Here is a 13,588-nt window from a genome sequence, read left to right as displayed (position 1 = left end):
GCAAGTTAAAAAGGTTTATTGCCAGCCTAGGCTTCCAGTCCAGAAAACCTGGGCTATCCGAGGCTTGGGAAGTTGTCATGGTGCAACCTGATCCAGGATCCACTCTCTTCATGGGATCCCTGTTCCACATGGTGGCTTCTGGGGCACCCACTCTGGTGTGAACCCCTGTACCCTGATGCTGATGTACTCTGAGGCTGGCACAGTGCCCAGCTCTCAGAGGCCACTTAGAAATGTGCTAATGCAGGCTGAGCCCTCTTTGAGGCCAGGCACCACCGACTTGACCCTGAAGAGGGAAGAGATGATGCCAGATAACTTGAGACTGAGAAGATGTAAGAAACTACCACCTGTGAGCCAGATAGCCCCCAGACAAGTCCATGATGCCCCTTTGACCCGTACGGTTTATTTAAAGAAAAAAAGAAAACAATTTGTTACCAATAGTTACAAATTCTAAGATTTCATATAAAAGTCTGGGTTTGGGGACTAAGGAAGAAAAATATTGTGAATATCTGGCAACATTCTTACATGGCACTTACTGGTCACATTAGGCTGCACCTCCCCAGGACTAGATATGCCATTCCAGACCCTGGCCATCTGGCACCAGCGCACATGTGCTATTGGGTTTGAGGTTTTGTTTCTTGACTAGTATAAGGAATGTCATCCATTCCTTGTATGTGTGGCATGCCAAAAAGGAAAAGGAAAAGCCTCGCCTGGAAACGATTGCCTTGGCTCCCTAGGTTCCCTGCTTGGCCCTGCAGGCACCTGGGCTTTTACAGAGCTTAATAGAGCATGCCCATCACAACTCCCACGGGGTCTCTGCCACATACCACCCTGCCTTTCCTGGATCCATTAGCCCCTGTGTTGGCTACGCAAGTTGAGAAGAGAATGCAATTAATCACGGAAGTTAGGTGGGGGGGGGGGCGGAGACAGACTAAGATAGATTACCTAGGCCTCTTTGCAGGAGGCTTAGGGTGGAATGAGAAAGGTTAATACTGTTATTCCGGTTTTAAGTTAGTAATAAAAAGAAGGGGTGGGGGTGGGGATAACCTCAGGAGACCAAGGTTGGGTCAGTTTGAACTTAAGATTCCCCAAACATGTTGGTTCCCATTCCTTGACTGTTTTGGACAGGAAAGAAAGTCTTAGGAAGTTGTAGAGGTGGGGAAGAGCATGGCTCAAAGCCCAGACGTCAGGACCCGCCTGGCCCATCCTCCCTCAGGTCAGGTTGTACAGTGATTTGCAGAGGCTAGAACTGAAGGAGAATGGGGCTAGAGGCAGGCATTTCTGGGTCCTGGAACACAAAAGAAGAGGCACGCCTTCCTGGTGCCCCTTCATTCCGTGGTGGCTGCTGCTGGGCTATCTGCCCTTGAGAGAGACGGCAATCTTGATACAGCCCAGGCGCTTCCCCTGGCTGCTCAGGACACTCTGGATACGGTAGTTGCCGGTGCTCAGCCAGCTCGGCAGCTCCAGGTCAGGCACTGTGAAGTTGCTCGTGGGCAGTGAGTAGGTGCCCTGAGGGGGGAGAAGTGAGCCCAGGTCAGGGTGGCAACTGCCTATAGCTGTGATCTTCTCCCTCTTCCCATTCTGCTAGGAGTCAGGAGGGCTGCCATAGCCCTTTTCCAGGCTGAGTAAGTATAAAGGACTCCAGTAGTCACATCTAACAGTTGCCCCATTCCACAGATGGATAAACCAAGGCCCCTGGCCTCCAACAAAACAGTTCTCATATACCTACAGAAGCAATAAGCAGAATGGGAAAAACCACACCCTCTCTCACTCTACCACAGGAGTGACATCAGTGCCTTGACACCCCAAGTACTCACTTCCTTGAAGGGACAGTGGCAGGGCAGCCCATAGCTGTGCAGGGGCTCCGGGCAGGGCTCTCCAGGGGGGAAGTATAGGTCCAACAGTTGACAGGAGTCCTCATAGGTACAGCTGCCTAGCTGTTCTACACAAGGGATCTTGACCCAGAAGCCAGCCACTTCCTTCTCCACGTTGAGCTCCACCTGTCACAGGATTTAACCAAGGTGACAGTGTGAGCTCCAGGGCACACATTTCTGCTCCTGCCTCTTGAAGTTTTGTATCATAACCAGCTGCATAAGGCTCATAGACCAATCTCAGAGTAATCTATACGTTTCTACTGGTTTTTTGTTTGGTTGGGTGATTTTGTTTTGTTTGGTTTGATTTGGTTTGTTTTTTTGAGACAGGGTTTCTCTTTATTGCTTTGGAACCTGTCCTGGAACTAGCTCTGTAGACCAGGCTGGCCTCAAACTCAGAGATCCGCCTGCCTCTTCTCCCTAGTGCTGGGATTAAAGGTGTGTACCATCAACACCCGGCCATTTCCATTGGTTTATTTGAGGTAGGGTCTAAACCAGGATGACTTTGAACTTGCAGTTCCCGTCTCTTCTTCCAGGCTACCATGAAGGGTAGAAGGTTTGGCTTGGAGCTGGGGAAGGGGGTGAGGTTCTCACTCAGTCCCAGTATTCACCTTTCCTGAGCATGTGGTGGGCACTGATCATCAAATGTGAATGTCCCACAAATCATCTTCCAGTTGTCACTATCCAATGTCACTATCCACTAGCCAGCTGGCTGTGGCACGTGTCCTGGGTGGGCCTGCCTTCCAGGTCCAGTCTTAGCTATTGGAACTTTCTCTGTGTTGGCTGTTCCTGGCTCACTCATAGTTTTTCTGTTGCCCCACAAATGGCAGGATTATAAATGGAAATGTAGCTAGGCCCAGCAGTGCACATCTAAATCATGGTACCCTGGAAGAAAAGGCAGGGGAACTGTAAGCTCAGGCCTGCCTTGTCTACATTTTTCTAGACCCTGTCTCAAACAAACAAACCAAATGGAAATGTGTGGAGAGGTTACTCTGAGATTGGTCTATGAGCCTTATTGTGGCTGGTTACAGGAGCTGAATGACCTCCCCAGACTCACCTGGATGAGAAATCTAGAATGTTCTTCCCACTGCCAAGCTACCCTGGTCCCACTCCTGTTCTAATGACTGCCTACATACTGAGGAGAAGCAGCCAGGACTCCCAGGCAAACAGCCCAGTTGCACTTGGTATAAGGAGAAGATTAACTATATCAGTTGTCATGAATGCCAGTTGTCTCTCAGAACCATATCTGTGTTCCACCAAAGCCAGCAAGGGGAAGGTGCAGAGTGGACAGCATGAAGTCAGCACTCCACATGGTTCCTGTGAATGTTTCAGGACACTGTGTGTGTGTGTGGCATGTGTGGTGTGTGTGTGTGTGTGTGTGTGTGTGTGTGTGTGTGTGTGTGTGTGGTATGTGGTAGTGTGTGTGTGGTGTGTGTGTGTGTATGTGTGTGGTGTGTGTGTGTGTGTGTGTGTGTGTGGTGTGTGTGTGTGTGGTGTATGTGTGTGTGTGTGTGTGTGGTGTGTGTGTGGTGGTGTGTGTGGTGGGGTGTGTGGGGTGGGGGGGGTGTATGTGTGGGGGGGTTAGGGTGTGGGGGGTGTGGTGTGTGTGTGTGTGTGTGTGTGTGTGTGGTGTGTAGGGTGTGTGTGTGGGTGTGTGTGTAGGGTAGTGGGGGTGTGTGGGTGGTGTGTGTGTGTGTGTGTGGGGGGTGTGTAGGTGTGGGGGGTGTGGTGTGTGTGGTGTGTGTGTGTGTGTGTGTGGTGTGTGTGTGTGGTGGTGTGTGGGGTGTGGGGGGGTGTGGGGTGTGTGTGTGTGTGTATGTGTGTGGGGGGGTGTAGGGTGTGGGGGTGTGTGGGGTGTGTGTGTGTGTGTGTGTATCCTCAGGCACCGTCTACTTTGTTTTTTAAGTCAGGGTCTCTCATTGATTCACCCAGGCTATTTTGCCAGGGATCCCCGCCATCTCCACTTCCACGGGTTTAGGGCTACATGTGCACACTATATCATGCCTGGCTTTTTACATAGGTTCTGGGGATTGAATACAAGTGCTAACACTTGCACAGGAAGCATGATGTCAGCTAAGCCATCTCCCCAAGCCAGTTTTCAGATCCCTTTCAGCTTGGATATGCAAGCAACCTACAGTCTCAGCCTCATTTTATTTGGGGGTTTCACTTTTGTGTTGTTTGTTTGGATTTTGATGTTTTTCAGTCAGGATTTTATGTGGCCCAAGCTGCTTTGAAACTTGCTGTGTAGCACAGAATGACCATGACTTCATAACCCTCCGGCCTCTACCTCCCAGATGTTGGGATTAACTACAGTTGTGGGCCATCACCCTGGCCAGGGTCCTGCTTCTGAGAAATAAATCTTGGTGTGGTCCTTATTCCTCCAGACTCCACTAGATCTAGCCTCCTACCTGAATCTCCAAATGTCCTAGTGTCAGAGTATCAGCTATCTTCTTTAAGGCCGAGAAAGGGTGATGTCAGCATCGCCTGACTCGTTTGCCTCACTGCTAACTAATAGGAATCCACCCTGATTGGACAATCCCCTTCCCTCCAGCCTGCCTTCCTCTAGGCAAGTCCACTCCTCCTCAGATCAGGAACAGCCAGAAGGCCTGGGTTGGAAGGTTAGTTCCACCCCTGAGGGAGTTAGTCAAGTTCCTTCAGTCTCTGCCTCCTCCGCTCCATGAGTGGGATGTACAGGGTAGCCTCAAACTCACATTGATCCACCTGCCTCTGCTTCCCAAGTGCTGGGAATAAGGGTGTGTACCACTATTCCCAGCTCTAGACCAGAGCAACAGAGGTACTGCCAGCAGGATCTGGGCCTCTGCCTTGGGTTGGCAGGCACTTGCTGAGGCCCTTGGCTACCCACTCCTAATATGGGTCGTTATTCCTCCACTTGGACAGGGCTGTGTCTAGATCTCATATCACAAGAAGATCCACTAGTGTCAAGAATCTAAGAGTCAGCAGGGCAGTAGTGGCACACACCTTTAGTCCCAGCACTTGGGAGGCAGAGGCAGGTGGATCTCTGTGAGTTCCAGGCCAGCCTGGTCTATAGAGTGAGTTCCAGGACAGCCAAGACTACACAGAGAAACTTCATGTCAAACAAACAAACAAACAAAAAAACAGTTAAAAACAATCAGGGCTGAGGAGATGGCTCAGTTGGTAAAGTGCCTGCCAGGCAAGCATGAGGGCCTGACTTCAGATCCCAGGGCCCAGGTAAAAGCTGGGTACAGTGGTGCAGGCCCAGCACTGGAGAGGCAGAGGCAGACAGACCCTGGAGCTCACTGGCCAGCTACCTAGCTGGATTAACGAGCTCCAGGAAAGGCACAGTGAGGCCCCCATCTCAACAACTAAGGTGGAGAGATTGTGGAAAACACCCAACATTGACCTCCAGCCACCACACACACACACACACACACACACACACACACACACACACACACTCTAGATTCAACAATGAGAGCAGAGAAGTGGCATTCACACCACATTGGCAGACTCACAGTCCAGTGGCCAGTCTGCCTTTCTGATTTGGACACATTCTAATCTTGTATCCACGGGGCTTGGCCTCCTACTACTGGGTAATAGCTGAAGAAGAGGTACTGGCCCAGCAAGGGGAAGCCACGGGCAGAGGACTCCTACAGATCTTCTAGCTCAAGTGGCAGCAAGAAGACTGACGGTGGTTGACAAGTCAATGAGTGCCAGCATGAACATCCTGTGTGCTAGGCTCTCAGCAAAACATCACCCACATCACTGATTAGCTCAGTTCTTGTTCACGAGATGCCTAAGATGTAGGAACTGTGATTGGGCCCAACAGCCCAGGTTGGTCTCAAACTGGCTGTGAGACTGAGGATTTCTTGAACACCTGAGTTTCCTGTACTTCCTGCCAAGTGCTAGAATGTACAGCACACATCATCATGCTCAGCTCCCAAGAATCTTTTAAATAATCAAGACGAAACTTGTTCCAGTATAGGTCTGGACCAGAAAGAGACTGCAGGACATATAAGAACATCCTAGAAAGGTGGTAGTGATTCTAACCAGACAGTAAAGAACTACAACACCATAAGAAAATATCTAAACACATGCAAAAATGGGCAATAAGTGAGAAAAAGCTAGTATTCCCCAAAAAATATAAAAAACAAGTGAAGTGTGAAAGAAACATTTGTGCTCATAAGGGACAACATTAACACCTGGCAAAGACTCTTTGAACAAGCTTAGTGTCAAAAAAAAAAAAAAAATGCAGGATAAGAAAATGTAGCTGTCAGTTTAGGTGCAAGCCTGGTTTGATTGTTTGGAGACATTTTGGCATTGAATATCAAAAGACCTTTAAAACAGTACATCTGAACCAGTAAGCTCAGCAGATCAAGGTGTTTGCCATGTAAGCCCGGCAACCTGAGTTCCCACCCCAGAACCCACAAAAAAGTGGAAGGAGACAACCAGCTATACAGCTTTGTCCTCTAACCTGTGTGTGCCCGCTGTATCATGTGTGCCTCCCCCCATGTATCATATACCCACACAATAATAATAAATAAAATTAATGAGAAGCTACATAATTTGAAAGTATAAATAGAACATTACAAGGACAAATTATAGCCTTGCACGGTGTCTCCAAATTGATAATATTGTCTCATTAGTACAAATGTGTGCTGTTCTGACAGGACCCATAACAGCCAACGATGACTAGCCATTGGGGGTTAGACTACAAGATGACATCTATAAGAAGCTAGGCATGGTGGCACATAACTGTAATGCCAGTCCTCAGGAGGTGATGGCAGAAGGACAGGAAGTTCAAGGCCATCTCAGTTACTTATATTAAGTTCTGGGTCAGTCTGAGCTACTTAGGAGTCTGGCTCAAAAGGGTGGGGGTATAGCTTTGGCAAAGTGCTTGCCTAACATTCATGAGAGGTCCTGGGGTCCATCTCCAGAACTGGCAATAAACTGGGTGTAGTCAAACAGCAGTGACCTAAGTACCCCAGGCAGGAGGCAGGAGGGCCAGGAGCTCACACCAACACAGCAAGTTCAAGGTCAGCTAAGGCTACATGCAGGAAACCAACACACACACACACACACACACACACACACACACACACACACACACACACAGCACTGTTTGTTTTCATATCCATTAAAAATAAATACACACAGTATGGATAAAGGACCTAGCATTCATCATTTGGCTATGAAGATTCCACGTGATTTGTTTTATTTTCTTCCTTTTGCAATCACCTGCATTTTTCTTTTTCTTTTTGGTAGGGAGGTGGTCTTTGTTTTTTGGGGTTGTTTTGAGACAGGTTTTCTTTTTCTATGTGGCTTTGGCTAACCTGGAATTATGTATACTAGACTGGCCTCTTGGAGATCTGCCTGCCTGGGTTTCCCTTCCATCCCCTGACCCCAGACTCTGTGAACCTGGGTAAGTCTGTGAAATCTGAGTGAGCATGCACTCCTGCAGCACCTGCCGGTTGCCCACTCCCTGTGCGTCTTCCCCCTGGCCCAGGGCTCACCTTCTGAGGAGAAGTGAGGGGGACGCTGGTCTTGCCCTCAACACTGACAATCACATCTCCAGGAACGACAATGGGGTCAGGTTGGAGCGACAGGCTTTTGATCACTGCAGGGTCCTTTCCTTCATCACAGTTATCCCAGGAGAAGCTGCTGAATCGGGAAGGCTGGGGACAACCAGACAACAAAGGGGAAAGTTGAGAAAAAGAAGTGTTTAGACGCAGAAGAAATGGAGACCTGCATGTGCCCCTCTGAGCCCCACAGTAACAGTTAACATTTGTGTGATCCATTCTTCAGGTGGGACTCCAAAGACAGTCTCCCCAAGTGTGAGACTAAGGCCCACTAAACCAGACCTTGAACTTCAAAACTAATGGGACTGGGATGTAGTTCAGTTGGTAGAATGCTTGCCTGGCATATTAGAAAACTTAGGGTCTATCCCCAGCATTGCACAAACCCAGTGTGGTGACACAGGCAGTGCGTGGAAGACAGATGCAGGAACATTGGGAATTCAAGATCATCTTCAACTAGACAGCCCATCTTAGGCCAGTCTGACCACATAAAACCCTGTCTTGGGCAGTGGAGGAGAGTCTTAGTTGGCTGTGGTGGTGCAAGACTGTAATGTAAGCACTCAGGTTGAGGCAAGATGATGGAATGTTTGTGGTCACTCTAGATCAGCCTAGGCTAAAAGGAAAGAAGGGAGGAAGGAAGAAAGGAAGGAAGGAAGGGAGAGAGGGAGGAAGGGAGGGAGCGGAGGGAGGGAGGGAGGAAGGGGAGGGAGTGGGTAGAGAGGGAAGGGAGCCGGGGACTCACCCCTGGTATAAGGAAGCATTGGCAGCTGAGAGAGGAGGATTCATTATTTGTGTGCTGGGGCAGGGGATTACTCATAGATAGCCCACCCCCTAAACTGTGCACATATGGGCAGCACAAATTGGATTCAGTGGGTAATTAAAAGGAAGAGGAGGCCAGGCGGTGGTGGTGCACACCTTTAATCCCAGCACTCGGGAGGCACAGGCAGGCGGATCTCTGCGAGTTCGAGACCAGCCTGGTCTACAAGAGCCAGTTCCAGGACAGCCTCCAAAGCCACAGAGAAACCTTGTCTCCAAAAACAAAAAACAAACAAACAAAAAAAAAAATGGTGGGGGATTTTACTGGATATGATCTAAATACATTGCATACAAGTTGTCAATGAATAAATTAAATATTTCTTTTGTTTGTTTGTTTTTCGAGACAGGGTTTCTCTGTGTAGCTTTGGAGCCTATCCTGGCACTCGCTCTGGAGACCAGGCTGGCCTCGAACTCACAGAGATCTGCGTGCCTCTGCCTCCCGAGTGCTGGGATTAAAGGTGTGCGCCACCAACGCCCGGCCAATTGAATATTTCTTTAGCAAATGGAATTAACCCCACCTAGCTTTGGGGAGGGGGGTACCTCCACTAATTTCCCACCCTCCTGCCACCTATTTCTCTCTAGCCAGCTTTAGGTTGCCATATGACAAGCTCCTGGAAGAGTCACCCTTGTATTGAGCCTGGTCATGACCCACCCCATGTCCAATCCAAGGCTAGCAACAATAGGGAAGACATTATCACGGGGTGGGGGAAACACAAGTAACCCAAGCCTCACCCTTCAGGGAACAGGACAAGATCTACAGGGGTCCCTCAATGATGAGCAATCCCAGGAAATGACTTTCCCATCTTACAAGCACATTCTTACTCCCATATCATGAACCACACCATATCCCCAACCTGAGTCAACCACCACTCCTCTGCAGAAGCCCTTCCCTAATCTCCCTCCATGTGCCCTAGGTCCAACTCATGTGACCACACTCATCCCAGGACCTCAGCATCTGGAATTCAGTGTACACCTCCCTTCCCCTGTCCTTCACTCTCCCTCTCTCCTTCCTATATACGCTCACACACCTCAAAGGCCATGTACAAGGACCCTCAGCATAGCCATTATCCACACCTGCTGATACTGCACCCCAGCCTGGCCTCCATCCTAACACACCCATGGCCATCTGGACCCAGGAATACCTGATCCAAGTTAGGCCACAGCTTCTCTCTGCCTGATTTTGGAATTAAGACACAAGAAGCTGTGTGACCCTATGGCATGAGGCTTGGCACTATCTTGGGTCAAAAGTTTTAATCTTGATTCCAAGAGATGAGACTAAGCCTCTTCTGTCCTATGGAAAAGGGACACAGAGTCAGTCACCCATACAATCTACTACAACACTAAAGGAGCCAGGCAGGTGACATATACTAGTAATCCCAGCACTTAGGATTTCAAATTTGAAGCCAGTTTGCACTACATAGTGAGACCCTGTCCTCAAAACAGAACAAAAAGCAACATGAAACCCAGGCATGATGCACAATGCCTGTAACCCCAGCACTTGTGAGGTAGATATAAGAAGCTCAGAAGTTCAAAGTCATCCTCAGTGAGTTCACAGACAACTTGGGATGAAACCCTGTCTTAAAAAAAAAAAAAAAAAAAGCATTACAGGGAGCAGGGACAGGTATGGCTTTGTAGTGCCACTCAGAAAAACTAGGCTCCAGTCCAACAGACCTGCGTTGAAATCACACAACTGCCTTGGAGTCCTGATTTCCACACCTTTTAAGTGGAGACGCTTATAGCTTCCTCTCAAGGCTGTTGGAAAGGTGGGAACACATATATAAGAACTCATGACAAGGTGTTAGATACCAAGCATGAGCTGGCTCACTAAATGACAGCCATGTGCCTCCCTGGCCTCTGTTTCCTGCCAGCAACTCCATGAGATCCCCGTGAGCCTGTTAAACTCCATGCTCAAGCTTCTTGACATGGGCTTCTGATCCCTGGAATGAAAGGCCACACTGTGACTAAGAAAGGCAGGGCCAGGGTAGGTACCAGCAGATATTTCACTCAAACCTCATTCCACAAGTATTTGTGGAGCAACTATTTCAGGCCCGGGACTAAGGGCTATGTAAACAATAGGAAGCAGTCAGTCCTGCCCATCCTTATGGGACTTATAGTCTAATGTAAATACCCAGGCTGGCAGAGAGATTGCTTAACATGCCTGAGGCCCTGAGTTCAAACCTAAGTACTAGAGGGTAGAAAAAAAGGAAGGAAAGGAGGAAGGAAGGAAGGAAGGAAGGAAGGAAGGAAGGAAGGAAGGAAGAAAAGAAAGATCAACCACTATAATCTGAGTGCCAGAAGGTGATGTGGAGAGGTGACATTTAAGATGTTCTTTCAGGATGAGAAGTCAGCCATTGATACAGACAGAGCACAAGCAAAGGTCCTGAGGTAGAAACTCAGCTGGTTCAGGCATTGCAGAACCAACAGACTAGCCACGTTAAATGAAGGAACTTACTGACACTGGAGGGGTAGCAGGCTCATTTACCATAGGCCCTCAGAGGTCACATTCAAAAGAACTGACTGCAGTGCAATAGAACACCTTCAGAAGAAAGTGCTGTGCTTGGAGAAGGATGGACTGGGGAATGGGGAGAGGCCGGCCATAAGACCAAGTGAAAGAATGGCTGAGCAGTAACCTGAGGTGAAATAGTGGGAGGCTGTTTTCCCCAAATCAGCAGCCTGATCTGCACTGTGGATTGACTTTGGGCTTAGAGAAGTTTCCAGAGTGCCCTTTTAGAATCCTCCATCCATATCTGGCGGTAGTGGCCCATGCCTTTAATCCCAGCATTCAGGAAGCAGAGGCAGGCAGATCTCTGAGTTTGAGGCCAGCCTGGTCTACAGAGCAAGTTCCAGGGCAGCCTCCAAAGCTACAGAGAAACCCTGTCTTGAGAGAAAAAGAAAAAAGAAAGAAAAAGAAAAGAAAAAAAAATCCTCCACCTTCTCCTGAGCACCTCTCCACCCAGCCCTAGGGGACTTCTCACAAGGTGTTTGCCCACTGGCAGGGTCTGGGCAGCTGCAGCTGCAGCTGCAAGACATTCCAGCACCTGAGTCCAAGCTCATAGGAAAAGAGAGGACAGAGATCAACAGTGCCTACCTAACAGATGCTATCCCAGCCTAGACCAAGACACAGGAAGAACAAGCCAGAATGTGTCAACAAAAAGATGTGGCTGAATAGGCAGAATATAGGGACAGCTACAGGCATAAGTTAAACTCACATACCCGCTGCTGCTGCTACTATCACTAGCAGGTGCCTCGGGCATGTTAACTAACCCCTGGAGGTTCAACTTCTTCATTTATCAAATGGGCATAACTAATCTTCTGCCAGGACAATGGCCAGAGTAAAAAGTCTGTACACAGAAAGCAACAGGACTCAGCTCCTAAAAGGCAGCCAAGCTCATTTAAATTTTCTGTCCCAGGCCTGAGAAGAGTGGGAAGATGTGACAGGGATGACAATATGGCACCCCAGAGCAGGTGCTGGAACAGAAAGAGGACATTCATGGAAAAGTGATGAGCCCGAAATAAAGCCTAGATTGGTTCACAGTAATGGACCCACACTGGCTTCATGGTTTTAACAAGCTTGCACTGATAGTATGGGGATCTAACAAGGGCAATTAGGTAAATACAAAGAATGCTATCCTACTCTTATAAATTATTGCAAAATTAATGTCATTAGAAAAGTTACCATAATCCCTGCAATTGAGAGATAGAAGCAGGAGGATTAGGAGTTCAAGGTCATCCTTGCTATATACAGAGGTTTAGGTAAGCTGGAGCTACAGAGAGCCTGACCCCCCCTTCCCCGAAAAAAAAATTTTAAAGAGGGAAAATCCATAGCACACAGTAGGTATACAATAAATGATACACAGTATACAACATAGAGTCTAGTAATTGCCTACTATCTGCCCAGCACAGAGGCAGCTATTCTACTGTTATCCGAGAATCGCCACAGCCCAGGGTCACAAGACCAGTCAACCATACAAGAGGAAGCCAGGGCTCCTGAGGCTCACTCACTCACTGGTCACTCCACAGACTCCTCCAGCCTATGACTGCAGAGTAGTCAGGTTCTGAGCAACAAGCCTACAGAGCCAACCTTGTAGATGACAAAAGGTAAGGCTCAAAAGTGACACTCACTGAGAGATCTTGAGTAAGTCCCTAATGCACAGAAGGAAGTTGGTGCCTATAGTGCCTGACTCCTTCCAAATCGTCTATCTGAGCCCCTGAAGTTTAATGGCAGCCATAGGCAAAGCACACATAGGAGAATGAGAAGTATCCTCAGACTTACAGTCTCTTAACTGGGCTCCACCTCACAAGGCCAGCTGTGCAAGACACCAAGAGACAAGTTGCCTAGCCTCTGGGCAAACAAAGTCAAAAGGTCCTTCCTCCCACATGTAACAGACTTCCTGCCTCTATACAAAACAAGGATAAGCCATACTGGCCTCTACCGCACTATTCTTTTGGCATTCTGCAAACATCTCCTTCATGAAAGTCCTGTGTTGCCATCACACCCATTGTACAGACAGCAGACCGAGGCTCATCCACAATCCACAACAGAAGAGGAATCAGAAGTCACCCCATCACCACCACCACTTTCACAGTCTCATCCCTTTCCCCTTTATGGTTCCTGGCTTAGACAAACCTCCCCGAGGTGGCAGAAGGGAAGGGATCTGGAGGACCTGCCCCTTTGGGCCACAGCAAAAGGCAATAGGACTGGGCTTTTCCCTCAGAATGACTGAACTTCCCTTTCCCAGGCATCTGTAGCACGAGAGCAGTAGAGAGACAAATGGGAAGTGAAAGATTGGGGGTAAAGGGAGACTCAGTGGCTTACAACCAAGAGCAGCGGGATCATAGGTCCTCGGTCTCTTGGTGGCCAAGTGTGGACCTCCGAGCCTGATTCGACCGTCCCACCGGCAGGAAGACCTCAGAGCCAAGCAGAAAACAGGGAAAGAAAATAGTGGGTAATGCAGCGAATCACAGGCTGAGAACCTGGGCCTGGGGCCAGTGCGATCGCATTGCTGGTTTGCACCCAGAAAGAATGGTAAAGAATGAAACCAGAGACGAGTCCCTCCAGGATAATCGGGACCCAGGAGCCCCTGGCTGTGGGTCTGTTTCAGGACCGCGACTCCAGGGTCAGGGGCACTTACGCGCTTGAGGCCGAGGCGCGCAGGAGCAGCGGGGCCCAAGAGCAACAAGCCCAGCACAAGCAGCAGCGGTACACGATGCATGATGACGGTCCTCGCGGTCGGTCTAGGCACTGCAGCTCACAGGTGCCTTTAAAGCCTGCAGGTCGCTATGCAAAGTCTGGACAGTGTTCAACGCTCCTCCCCGCGCTGCCCAGATTGCAGGCCACAGTAGGGACTT

At 49.0% G+C, this 13,588-nt stretch overlaps 1 protein-coding gene across 1 annotated transcript; it reads right to left on the bottom strand.

Moving 5' to 3' along the window:
• Nucleotides 1–13,588, bottom strand: Gm2a (GM2 ganglioside activator). The gene is made up of 4 exons (XM_027427463.2): nucleotides 13,372–13,588; nucleotides 7,361–7,522; nucleotides 1,815–1,997; nucleotides 1–1,506 (listed from the first exon to the last, which is right to left on the bottom strand). The coding sequence occupies exons 1-4, from the start codon at nucleotides 13,450–13,452 to the stop codon at nucleotides 1,351–1,353; spliced, it is 582 nt and encodes a 193-aa protein (XP_027283264.1). The 5' UTR covers nucleotides 13,453–13,588; the 3' UTR covers nucleotides 1–1,350.

Source organism: Cricetulus griseus, chromosome 7 (assembly GCF_003668045.3).
Source record: "Cricetulus griseus strain 17A/GY chromosome 7, alternate assembly CriGri-PICRH-1.0, whole genome shotgun sequence".
Taxonomy (NCBI): domain Eukaryota; kingdom Metazoa; phylum Chordata; class Mammalia; order Rodentia; family Cricetidae; genus Cricetulus; species Cricetulus griseus.
Note: the sequence above shows the minus strand (reverse complement) of the source record. Positions and strands in the feature narration are given on the sequence as shown.

Excerpts from the sequence above, each read along its gene's own strand:
- Gm2a (XM_027427463.2), bottom strand. The coding sequence starts at position 13,452 with ATGCATCGTGTACCGCTGCTGCTTGTGCTGGGCTTGTTGCTCTTGGGC. Across the intron at positions 7,523-13,371 it reads CGCGCCTCGGCCTCAAGCGC|CCTTCCCGATTCAGCAGCTT; the intron begins GTAAGTGCCCCT and ends GGTTGTCCCCAG. Across the intron at positions 1,507-1,814 it reads GCCACTGTCCCTTCAAGGAA|GGCACCTACTCACTGCCCAC; the intron begins GTGAGTACTTGG and ends CTCCCCCCTCAG.